The 12095-nt window shown below is 47.8% G+C and overlaps 4 protein-coding genes across 4 annotated transcripts; 2 read left to right on the top strand and 2 right to left on the bottom strand.

Annotated features, from left to right (window-relative positions):
- Positions 1–644: 644 nt before the first annotated feature.
- V1508DRAFT_406406 (peptidyl-tRNA hydrolase PTH2-domain-containing protein) lies at positions 645–1186 on the top strand (the record flags this gene model as incomplete). Its single annotated transcript, XM_066938772.1, has 2 exons — positions 645–797; positions 848–1186. 2 exons carry the CDS (start codon positions 645–647, stop codon positions 1184–1186), a joined length of 492 nt encoding a protein of 163 aa, XP_066793290.1.
- V1508DRAFT_425137 (uncharacterized protein) lies at positions 1164–2463 on the bottom strand. Its single transcript, XM_066941389.1, has 2 exons — positions 1592–2463; positions 1164–1537 (listed from the first exon to the last, which is right to left on the bottom strand). The coding sequence occupies exons 1-2, from the start codon at positions 2100–2102 to the stop codon at positions 1284–1286; spliced, it is 765 nt and encodes a 254-aa protein (XP_066793289.1). The 5' UTR covers positions 2103–2463; the 3' UTR covers positions 1164–1283.
- A 220-nt stretch (positions 2464–2683) lies between these two features.
- V1508DRAFT_272405 (mitochondrial carrier domain-containing protein) lies at positions 2684–4489 on the top strand. Its single transcript, XM_066936493.1, has 4 exons — positions 2684–2792; positions 2853–3073; positions 3144–3983; positions 4043–4489. The coding sequence occupies exons 2-4, from the start codon at positions 2855–2857 to the stop codon at positions 4106–4108; spliced, it is 1125 nt and encodes a 374-aa protein (XP_066793288.1). The 5' UTR covers positions 2684–2792; positions 2853–2854; the 3' UTR covers positions 4109–4489.
- A 3185-nt stretch (positions 4490–7674) lies between these two features.
- On the bottom strand, positions 7675–8724 carry V1508DRAFT_360206 (uncharacterized protein; the record flags this gene model as incomplete). The annotated part of the gene is made up of 1 exon (XM_066937139.1): positions 7675–8724. One exon carries the CDS (start codon positions 8722–8724, stop codon positions 7675–7677), a length of 1050 nt encoding a protein of 349 aa, XP_066793287.1.
- Between the last annotated feature and the right edge of the window lie 3371 nt (positions 8725–12095).

The raw sequence follows: 12095 nt of genomic DNA, 5'->3' as shown, positions 1-12095 counted from the left end.
TTTGATCTCCGCGAACCCGGCTCCCGTTTTCCGTCGAGCCGGTTAATTTTCTCACTATTATTATTTGTCGCTAACGGTAATCTTTCTGTCGTGAGCAGTCCTGTGTGAAGACCGTAGCTTGGATTTTCAGTAAGCCGGGCCCCAGTCTCTTCAGTTACCGGCCCGCTTCGACCAGGTTCAATCCGTCTGAAGCATACAATGTGATGATAGTGTAGCTCTTCGTCTCGTTGTCAATGCCGCATCTAGTAATCCTGTTAATCTTAAAGTGTCACCCGTAGAACAAACTCCTCTATGAGAACATAGGCCGATGGGCAAAATCACATAAGACTGCTTTCTCGCGTCTCTAAATTCATTCATTCAACACTATTCATTCAAAAGATGCAAAGATTGTTATATATAGCCGGACAACTGGACTTCGGCTCACGCGCCGGTCGGCCGAGTCTGACACATCTGATGCGGCGCGCGACTCAACCTCGACTCGCAGCAAGCTAAATAATTTTGTCGGCGCATCATCTGCGGGCTGAACAATCCTTCAGGTTTGACTCATCCGCCAGCATTAAGAAGGAAAGATAATTATGCACGTATCACCGGACACTGTAAAGCTATTAGCAACTGGCGCACTCGGTTTCGCGCTTGGTGCGGCGATGTTTGGTGTCATCAAGCCAATTGCGTCCGGATCTGAACGGAAATTGATAGTTGCCGATGGCGATGGCGATAGCGATCATGAGACTGAGAGCGAAGATGAAAGTGATGCTGGAAATTCGTCTCTTGCCGATTTGTTTACTGAACATAAGATGGTATGTTTGGAATGGTGGCGATAAAGCGAGGACAAGATTAACGCGAATAGATCCTGGTAGTTCGGACGGACCTTCAAATGACTAAGGGTAAAGCAGCAGCACAATGTTGCCATGCGACTCTAGGCTGCTACAAAAAAGCAATTAGACGCCATCCGGCTGTTGTCAAAGTCTGGGAACGCAGCGGGCAACCCAAGATCACGGTCCAAACCAAGGGTGAGGAGTCACTCTTGATTCTGCAAGCTCAGGCAGAGAGCGTGGGTATCAACCACTGCTTAGTGCATGATGCCGGACGAACCCAAATCGCGGCCGGATCTGCCACGGTTTTGGGATTGGGCCCTGCGCCCAAGCATAAGTTGGATCAGATTACGGGTGATTTGAAGTTATATTAGACAGTATAAAGTATGTACATAGTTTGATGGAGTGTAAGATAGATTGCATATATTCACACATACTTAAAACAGTTCTCCACTAGACAGTCTAAACCTTCTAGAAAAGACCTCCAAAGAATCGGCGCTTAATGTCCGGGTGCGTCACACCACGCGCACTGCTCACAAACATCTTTGGAAAATGCTGCTGCATAAACTTTACTATAGGAGGCGTTATCGCCGCCGCCAAAGGTAAGCGTATGAAAATCAAGCTTTTGTGGATCCCGTACGCGATCGCTGCCTCGGTCAGTAGTGACGGTTTGTGCTGGGACGACGTCTGCTCCTCTGATTCTGCCAAAGGATGCTCCTCCCGCTCTGGTGTCCTTTGTAAGTTCCCGTCGTAAACCACGCAAGAAAGAGTTTACTTACCAGGCACTTTAATACCAATAGCACGTAATACCTCCTTCACTGACTGGGTTATGGGCTTGAAATATTCGGACACAGTGTCCTCCAACTCTGAAATCTTCTCTTGTCCGAGTGTATGCACCACTGCAAAGCACACTGGAAAATCGAGCAGTGACAAGCCGAGGTAGATATACACGACCGAAATTCCGTACTTTTTGGACAACCGTTTCAGGTATCCCTCTTTCTTTTCGGGCTTGGCCGTCTGCGCCTGTTGCGGCCGTGGCGTATCTGGCGAAGTCGAGTTGAATCGGCGGGGTCGCTTAAACATAAATTGCCGGGACAATTGTGTACGCGCAGACGAAAACACAGACGAGAGGTTGAAGAGCGTCCGTGATGATTTTGTTGCTAAAAAGACCGAGATGGGCGACGCCGTACCGCCTGATGACAGCGCACGTCTGGAGAAGAGTGGGAGAAAGCTCGAGGCAGATGCATGCAGTATGCGGGCCGACGCCCGTTTTGTTGCTATTGAGTACATTGATCTGTTCCAGAAGACAAGACAACAGAGACAATCGTAGGGATCTGCGATGACGATGGTCAGTTACACTGTTGTTAAGTAAATTGGCAGGAATACATGCTGACGCAGTTCCTAAATCACAGAATATGATCACCAGAGTTTTGAAAACAGAAAACGAATCCCATCTGTCGCTTACCAGTCACTATCCAAAAATTAAATTGCAATAGTTCACACCAGATCGTGCACCTTGTCAAAAGGGCGCTTTATATGATCCCGTACGTCCCGGCGACGACGCGCGTGGGGATGAAAACTTCGATGCCTTCGAGACACGTCCCAGTTGTATAGCCACAGACACAAGCTGTAAATGAGGGTTATCGCTGAGCACAAATAATTGTAGGGTTTTATGAGGGATACTCTCTCTGAGTGACAGCGCTCTAAACGAGAAGGAAGCCGGGTAAACCGGCGATGGAAAACCCGTCTCCGCCTTCATCGAACCCGGTCCTCGGCCCAAAGGGGACGCGCAATAATTACTGGGCACTCGTTCGGCCAATTCAATTTCGAGCTCTTCCGGTATTCTCTCTCCCCATCGCTGCTTGTGCTAACTAGCGACGACTTTTTTTCTTGAGACACCCTTTGTTCTACGCGATTCCGCCGCGAGGAAAATTCACAGCCTCTCAGACTCCGCGCAGCGGCTGGATTCACCATCTCGGAGTAAGCTGCGAGGAAAGACGTTCGTCGAGCACATGAGGCACGGATAACACCGAAATGCAGATATGATTCCAGCGTCGAGTATATCATCAAGTGGGATGCCAGCCTCCAAGACGAGTGTCAGAAATTCGAATATTTCGCCGACGCTCCTCGAGTCGTCCAATGGCGATGATGTTGGTCATCCGGAAGGATTGCGGGTAGCAAAGGCATATGACGTGGAACGGACACACTCATCTGATTACATTCTCAGAAGTGGATTTGCCGGTGGTTTGGCAGGGTGCGCTGTATGTTACCAAAATTATATTGGTGGTTCTATTTGGATTCAGGGTACTAACATTCATCTGCGCTCGACAGGCCAAAAGCATAATCGCACCACTAGACCGAGTGAAAATTCTTTTCCAAACATCCAGTCCCGAATTTGCGAAATATTCCGGCACACGAATGGGCGTCTGGCGTGCAGCACACCAGATCTACAGCCAAAATGGCGTTTTAGGTCTATTCCAAGGTCACTCTGCCACGCTCTTGCGTATCTTCCCGTACGCTGCTATCAAATTCGTCGTGTACGAGCAGATTCGATCGGTTTTGATTTCCAGGCCCGAGCAAGAAACAAATGTCCGGCGGGTACTGTCTGGGTCGTTGGCTGGCGTCACCTCCGTCTTTTTCACATACCCACTAGAGCTGATTCGTGTGCGACTCGCGTACGAGACGCGGAAAGACCAGCGCGCGAGCTTCGTGCGTATATGCAAGCAGATTTTAAACGAGGGTAAACCTGCCCCTTCTTCCTCGGGCGGACGCTGGATTCGGAATTGGCGGGGCTTACATAACTTTTACCGCGGCTTCTCGCCTACCTTGCTCGGCATGCTCCCATACGCCGGGGTCTCGTTCTGGACACACGATACAATCCACGATATATTTCGATCACAGTTACTAGCGCCCTACGCCGTGGCGGATGGCTCTTCGTCGTCGGATCGCCACGTGCCGTTAACAGTGTGGGCGCAACTGACAGCTGGCGGGTTGGCGGGCATGGTGTCGCAGACGGCGAGTTATCCGCTCGAAGTTGTTCGGCGGCGGATGCAGGTCGGCGGGACGTTGAAGGAGAAGAAGTTTCCTGGTATTTGGAGCACGGCGCGGGTGATTTGGCTCGAACATGGATTTAGAGGGTTCTTTGTTGGTTTGACGATTGGTTATATCAAGGTATGTTCGAATGGGTTTGTGATTTTGGAATTTTGGTGAGGAGTACTAATTGCTAGCAGGTCATTCCGATGGTGTCGTGCTCGTTTTTTGTGTACGAGCGTATGAAAATAGTACTCGGTATATAGTCATCCATCCACACAAATAGAGATTCAATAGACCGATCTTATCCGCTGACGAAATTACTCGTGCTCACCTCTCACGTTGCGTACCGTACACTTCATTTTGGTGCACATCATATACATAATCATCTCGCACATGAATTTCTTAGTTGCATGGCGTTGGGCATTTCGTTTGGACATTTTAATTTTATTTGCTTTTATAAATGCAGGTGGATCAAGAGGAATATACACATTACCTTGTTAATTTTAATTTGCATTGTACATTGGTTTTGGCAAGATTGAGACATGAGTGGAGGCTGGTTTAGGTTAGTGTGGTTCAGAAAAACGGCAATGTGTATATATGATATTTATACATAGCCTATGATTGGGATGATTCACAAGATCGCGGTGCCAGTTCCGATGTGGTCCCTCGAGAATCGGAGCCAGTTAAACACGTTTGGAACATTGACAGAAATGCCCAGCTCCGCGACGCCCCATAGATCACGACTCAAAATCCGCACTCCATGCATGTCAGATGCAAGCGACGTCCATTGCACTGTGTTTGGCAAGGTGTTTCGTCAATATTACTCACGACGAGCGAGTGCGTGACGTCTCACGCAAATAAATGTGGATTCTTGCAGCCCCCAGTTAGCGTATTGCGCTCCACCGCCGGTGGCAGCAATCGTGCAAGCTGACACGGCAGAGGGACGTCTTTCTTTCAGTAATGTGTGCGGCTGGGGCCTTCATTTAGTAAGACTCAGTCCCTCACGCTCGTAAACTGCGTGATCATGCGAGTGTCAGAGTTTATGCGAGTACGAGACCCTTTGGTGATGCGGTTTCTGCGGAAATATTGCAGTAAAGTGACTCTGTTCATGAATAATCAATTCAATTGCTGGCAATTAAGACGTAAGTGCAAAAGAATGAAATCCCAGTCGTCTCGAGCTCCTTTTTGGAGCTTGATCCAGCGGTTACGGTATCGTCGTTCCTCGGAGCATATAGTAGCCGAGAGATACCAGAAAGTCGTGCTCAGCTGATACATCTTCTATCACACCATAATCATTTCGTTGTGTTTTGTCGTCCAATATAGACAGAATATGAGTTTCATTGACGGGTTGGATAATTTATGGTGCAGTCGGCCAAGGTAAGTTGGGTGGACAGATGGCGGACATGATGAGCGCATAAGCAAGTAAGGTGCCGAACAGTGCATTGATGATATCCAGTGAAGCAAGCTGCCCATGCAGGATTGTATACATTCTCCGCAAGTGGGATTTTCGTGTTCATGCGCAAGCTGTAAGACTCCGCGAAAAAACAGCTGCTCACCTATGAATAAACCAAGATTCCCTCCTTCCCAGCAGCACCCAAACATCCCTGTAATCTAGAATATCATCTCTGAGAACCTTGTGGTAATATCGTGACACATATCGTTCATAGATAGGTACGTCGGTCGGGGTATATTTTTTGCGTTTGTGATGACTATCCACAGGGGCAGTATAATCAGTAACTGTTGCATTATTAACGCGATGTCGCACTCCCGCTGTAACGAGTAAATACTCAAATCAATTGCCAAATTGACCTATATAAAGACAGCAACACAGTGTGGGCTTGCAGCGCCCATCGTGTTTGCAGACCACGTGCTCGCTAAACACAAGTCTAAGACAAGCTGTTTTCATAGTCACGAAGTCTGCCTGGCTGGCTTAGTATTCAGAGTGACTTGATTGGAACAGTTCAGCTGCCGGAATCCAATACCGCACAAACTATTTGGATCGCAGGAATTTATGCACGGATCCCCAAGGAGAATGTGCTCTCTCACTTCAGATATGCTCTACCTCGATGTAGGTGACTATGCACGCCGGCTGACGTCCTAAACAACCACCACATGCTTTTCCGGGGGCACACCGGATAAATCTTATTCAAGAAGTCCAAGACCGATTGGGATAGAGTCTGATGTACTGTGTCGTCTTCATGCATGCCAACGCGGAACTAAGGAAGGAATGTAAACGTTATGCAGAATGACGGAAGAAGGTTGGGTACGGTACCAGACTGGGTAGCGGGATCTAGTATAGAGCGCTCAGCCACATAATATAGATAGCAGCAAAATTACTTTTTTTTTGCAAATGCACGCTGCAGAATGATGCAGATATGTTATTCGTTGTCGTAAATCCGTCGTCGTATTTTTGTTTGATTTTTGTCCATTATTTGTTTGTCAATTTTTTAAATTAATTCTGCTGATCACATCATCAATCAGCGAAATATTTTGTCCAATTTATTGACATTGTAAATATAGCGCAGTTGTCGCTCCCGCACCGCAAACAACATCATTAACAACTCATGGCACAGACCAACCGACTAATTTCCGTCCTAACCGCATCAATAATAATGAATCACTGTCCTTCTGATACGGGTACTAATACGTCAAAAGAAATTCACTCTACAGTCATTATTGATCCCTTGTCTATACAGGAAATTCTTTTATCTTCCACACCTATTTGCAGCGGTGGCACGCGGCAATTTATGCTATCGTGCCGCGGAAGCGTTTGCCGGAAAGGCTGGCTTTAAGCGCAAAGGTTCTACGGTGCGGCTACATACTTCCGCTGAAGTCAATCTCTCTTTCCTCGCGCCTTTTGCACGGCGTTCAGTAAAGTGCGCGGTAAAGTGCGCGGGGGCCTAAAGGCGCGGACACGATAACACAATTGGGTCTGGTGCGCCGCAATCTTGGAAAGCAAAGATTGCATTACTCTTACTGCTGGCTGAAGGTAAAAAAGCGGCTGCTGCGTGGGGGCTTTCTAGTGCGACGTTTTGGTCCGAAGCCAAAAAAATGAAGGTTTACCGGACTTAGTATTGTTACGTCCGGAGAGTTACACATTCTGAGCTTAAACTCCGTCCCTCGGAGTTCGGTCCTGAGTTCCGGGCTAACTGGCGAAATCAAGATGCGCTGAGGCGGCTGCGATATGTTTGTTGCTTATGTTCTGAAATATCGATATTCAAACTAATACGCGCTTTCTAATATTTTATACCTTGCTTCTTTGTAGTATGCATTGTAGGCTGGTTGCACTAGAAATGTTTCAATACGTGACCATTAATATTAACAACCATAAAATACATAGTAAGTCACAGCACTTTATATCGCGCCCGACGATACAAACAAAACAAAAAATTAACGTACAAAATAGACAGAGTAAAAGAGCTACAGAGTAATCTACATTCGTCAGGCTAATATAAGTAAACAAAGACAACTAAAACTACATGTCAATACTCCGTATTAATCCAAATCATCGACTGCGTTTTGCACCGTCGCCATGTAAGACATTAATTAGCAGTATGTAACAACTATAAATGAAGAAGAGAAATCCCAAAGAAAATTGTGACAAAAGAAGAAACTTGAAAAGTGCAATCCGGTCTACCGTAGCGTGTACACCTGCTCCCACAAAATCATCCCAAATCTTTGTTTGTCCATTCCAAAGATTAATTTAACCATATATTGAAATATCAGATGATATGTATAAAATGTTGTGCATCTAAAGAAAACCCGTTGTTTGTGTGTGCATTGGATCCCCTGTAACACCCTTTGTTGAATTCTCTGAACAGAAACAAGCTTATTGATACTGTGCGTATGGATCAGGATACGGGTAACTCTGTGGATGCAGTGGCATCGGTGCGCTCTGATGCGCCGCCTGCTGCGCAGGCGCAAGTTGCTGTCCTGGCTGTCCTGGCGCGCCAGAAGTGGCAGCCGTTTGCTGCTGCTGCTGTTGTTGATGTTGCTGTTGCTGCTGGCCTCGGGCATCGGCCTCCGCCTTCCGACGAGATTCCTCCTCTTTTTTCCGTGCCTTCCACTCCTTACGGGTCTCCTTAAACTCCTCCGGCGTCCGCTTGGGCCCGTGATTCTGCATCGTCACATGAGCGTTCAGATGATTGAGTGTACCATACGCCTTCTCGCAGCCCTGCCATCCGCACTTGTAAATCCGCTCAATCTCCTCATATCGTCGTCGCGGTCGCTTTTGCTGCGCCGCGCCAGGAAGAGGGACGAACGAGTAGACAGTGTTGCCAGGGAACTCACCCACTCGACCACCGCGTCGCATGCGGTTATCCCCAGCGCGAGGAACACCTAGTGTACCCATTGGTGGCGCAGCACCAACGGGGACCGCGTGCGGTGGAAAAGCGCTCGAGACGGGTGGATACCATTCTGCCCGCCAGGCGGCGGTCGCCGCGCCGGGTGGGTAGCCCTGGTATCCTGCGAGCGCAACAGAGGGGTCGGTCGCGTAGCCATTCGCGGGCACACGAGTGTGGTCGGCGGCCGTGGCCGCGTAGCGTGGGTCGGTTGGATATGGACGCGCGAGATATGTGGGTGCCTGTGCGTATTGGCGGGCGGCAGCGGTAGCGGCATCGGTGGTGGTGTCGTACTGACCGGTTGGCGCGTAATGTTGGCGGGTCGAGACAGTTGTGTTGCCGTCCTGGCCATCGTATGGCAGGGAATGAGCCTGCGTAGAGGTGCCGTTATACGAACCAAACGATGTCGATTGAGAGTCGCGACTGTCCATTGTTGTGGTCGTTGTTGGGTAGGATTGTCGGGCTGCGGATGTCGCGGACGAGGAGTCGAAGGAATGTATACTCTGTGACGAAGAGGCCGGTGGAAAGGTAGATAGCATGCCGTGTTCAAACGTCTAAATTACGTTGTTAGCACACTTCGTTGTCGAATTATGAATCCTGCGCCAGCTCGATCCAACAAAACCGGACAGATAACGCGACAATGCAGGAAAATAACATATAAGCATTTCCGCAAAAATTGTGCAATTAATTCATATCTGAATCCAGTCGCGGAGCACAAATAGATTGGAAAACATAAAAATAAGCCGAGAATGGGTAGTATTACATTGTTGCTCTAGAACTGCGGAGCCCAAACAAACGCGGACAACTGAACCATGTGGCTCTGCTTGACAAGACTTGCGGCAGAATCGGCGACGGATGTACTAATTGTAACGTCGACAGCGCAGACAAGTAGATGGATGGCGATAAGGAGGTGAGGATCTAGGAGTGTGAATCAGATTTGAACCGAAAGAGAAGTGAAGCGCCGGGATGATGGATGGTGCTGAGTGGATGTTAGGGAGAAAGGGCAGGAATATACGCAAGCCCATGCCATGGTTGAGTGTTGTGTGGCGCGACGGAAGCCAACTGGGACTCGTTGGCCACCACACACAAACATCATCACTGCGCGCCGCCGCCCGAACTCAGTCCTGTACCTAACATTCATACTCTGCCCGCCCTCCACAATAAATACTACAATTCCACTAGTCTACAGTAATAGTCTCTATGTCAGTTCTAGGCTGTCTCGATAAAAACGAATAGTCAAGCGCATGGGCGGAAGAAAGTAAGGGTTTCGTCTGCAGCTAGCGCACCACTTCGAGGCGCTAACGCAAGCTAGCATTAACTGGTGCGACACAAATTTCCGGATATCGCCTAGCGTGATCGCTCCCGATGTCTGGCTGCATCGCTTAACTTGACACGTCCGAAATACTCTTTCCGCGCCAGGCCAGCCTTCGTACCAACCCGTACCCTGTTCCGCCCGTGTTCCTGTGGCCGTGCAGATACTCGGAATCCTCCGGTATTTGTACGGCTGACAAATGTCATACGTGCCTGCAACAACCCCCCGGCGATTCCTACGCTGAATTTTCATCGTACGCGAAAAGCTGTCGAGTCAACATTTGTTATTTATCTTCGCAAAGTCTTTCGCATTCTTGATAGTTTGTAGATGCGCAGAGAGCGAAGGTTTATTGTTGTTGTGTCTAGCACTGATGTTTCTGCCCGGTTAATGTGGGCTAAAGCTGAGGCTTTTCAGTGGGTTGCAATAGTAAATAACGTAAGTAATAGTGTCACTGCGGTGGAAAACTTGGCTGACCAAAATTCACTGTGGTCGGTGGACCCTGGCCGCATCCAAGGACCGCACGCTGGACCCGGCAGCATGTTTGCGCCCCCGCTTCCGCTCCCGAGTCCGACTCGCTCAAATCACTTACCCACAAGGTTGTGACACGGGGATCCAAAATTTCATCTGCCAATCTCCTTCATTAGTACCACGCACGATACTGACATAAACTGCACAGACTTCGCAGCAATTGTATATACAAATTTAGGTGGAATGCAAACACGAAACCAATCAACAATTCGGGATCCCTTTGGTACTCCCAGTCGGCGGTTGGGGAGGCGCATGCTCATATACACGTAGAGGTCGTAGCCGTGAGTCGCTGTTTTCGATGCCGACCTGATCCGGAGGAGATTGCAAAATTGTACAGCAGCTAATTGCCTCTATTACTTAACTAAACGTTGTCATAACTATCCGATTTCTCTTCGGCCAACATATCTAGCTGTCGAATTCGCTAATGGTAGACGTAGTATAATGGCATCTTTGAGATCATACACCACATATTTTCGTCTTCTATTAGCTTAGAGTTAAGATATATCTCTAGCACTATCGCTAGCCATCCAGGTAGATGTAGTCTACTTCCATTCTGACAGCTCGCTTAAGATGCCAGTGAGTCTATGATAAGTCGGCAATATCACGTTTCAGTTCCCTATTAGCCAACAAATCTTCACACGTGAATGCGAGAATTACTTATCTCCAACCGTGACGACAACTAAAAAGAGTGAGTGCTCGGTCGCCTGTCAGGTAAAGTTCGGTGGGCTCCACGACGGTCTTATGGGTGTCTTGCAAAATGGTGACTCGATGTTCAGGCGTTATAGACGTAGACGTCGAGTGACAAGGCTACAGTAATCCACTCGAATTTACCAGATGCATATGGTAATACTATTCAACAATCCCAGGCACAGGTATATTTACAAGTTCATCCATGCTGCGCTTGAAATAAGCATACAAATTGTAAAACGTGGCTGTCAAGCTGTCAGGCTGTTGATGTCCACAGAAGGTGGGCAGGACGACTCCGACTCACATCATACGTCATTTCATATGAGCCGCTTGTCGACAGCCTCCGAGGCTCAGACCCACTCCCTCGAAGCTCTGGCACAAACTCCATATCAAGAGAAAGGACGATGAGCGTCAACGAATTAAAAAGACATTTGTTAGCATGCTATGATCCCATAGGAGAGTACCTGTAGTTTCAATAATAGTGCACTATTCATATCAACTGACGTGCCGCATGTTTCTACTCTCGAGCCGGTATCAGACAGGTAACTTGAGAACGCAAGCCAGAAATTTACCTATATTTATATTTATGCTTCGCTCTGTACCAATGCGGAGCTTAACACACTACGTGCATATACCCCGACTAGTGACTCGCGAGACGTTGATCAATTTCGTCAGCTGCAAAGATCTGTTCGCATGTTTTAACGAGATCGCATTGTCGTATCATCTCCAACGCATAAACTATATGGGTACCACGTGCTTGAAATTCTACCCAGTCTTACGTACGAATGACAACTGGACTCTAAATACAGCAATATAAAGGTTGACTAAGTGGCAATTGAGACTTGATGTGATACTACTAGACTGGTAGCTGCGAATGGTTCAAATGGTCCAAGAAAATCAGACATATTAGATGTTTCAGCTTATCATCGAACACTTTTGTAAATTTGACTGCACATCAGTACTAACGTCCTTAGTACCATCTCGATACCCGGATTATCTGTCTTTCACCAGCCGTCTCGAATTCCGTGTCAGGTGTCGGCAATAAGTCAACTCGACAGCTTGTCGGCGTCAGTAGGATATCAATGTCCTTTCAGAATTCTCCTAAAGTAATTATTATTATTATCCATGCGATTCATTGTTCCAACTGTCAGATTAGTCTGCAGATCTCAATAAATCAAAACTTGAACATCTTGGCGTGCATTGCAGTACGTGCCTACAATCATACCCAACGGAAGCCACCACAAGCAACGTATTGTGTATCATTGATCATATTACGAAGATAATTATCAAAACGTCAGATACAATTCTCCGGGATTGTTCATCTCTTGTTGTCAATTGGAGAAAGCTACCCGCTCCGAGGCTGATTCGAGACCCACAGGCCAC

This window comes from Lipomyces doorenjongii, assembly GCF_038497915.1.
Source record: "Lipomyces doorenjongii strain NRRL Y-27504 unplaced genomic scaffold V1508scaffold_77, whole genome shotgun sequence".
Taxonomy (NCBI): Eukaryota; Fungi; Ascomycota; class Lipomycetes; order Lipomycetales; family Lipomycetaceae; genus Lipomyces; species Lipomyces doorenjongii.
This window is presented reverse-complemented; position numbering and strand designations above follow the sequence as displayed.

Coding starts and splice junctions, on each gene's coding strand:
- V1508DRAFT_272405 (XM_066936493.1), top strand. CDS start 2,855: ATGATTCCAGCGTCGAGTATATCATCAAGTGGGATGCCAGCCTCCAAG. Junction 3,074..3,143: donor GTGGTTTGGCAGGGTGCGCT/GTATGTTACCAA, acceptor TGCGCTCGACAG/GCCAAAAGCATAATCGCACC. Junction 3,984..4,042: donor TGACGATTGGTTATATCAAG/GTATGTTCGAAT, acceptor AATTGCTAGCAG/GTCATTCCGATGGTGTCGTG.
- V1508DRAFT_425137 (XM_066941389.1), bottom strand. CDS start 2,102: ATGTACTCAATAGCAACAAAACGGGCGTCGGCCCGCATACTGCATGCA. Junction 1,538..1,591: donor TATTGGTATTAAAGTGCCTG/GTAAGTAAACTC, acceptor AAAGGACACCAG/AGCGGGAGGAGCATCCTTTG.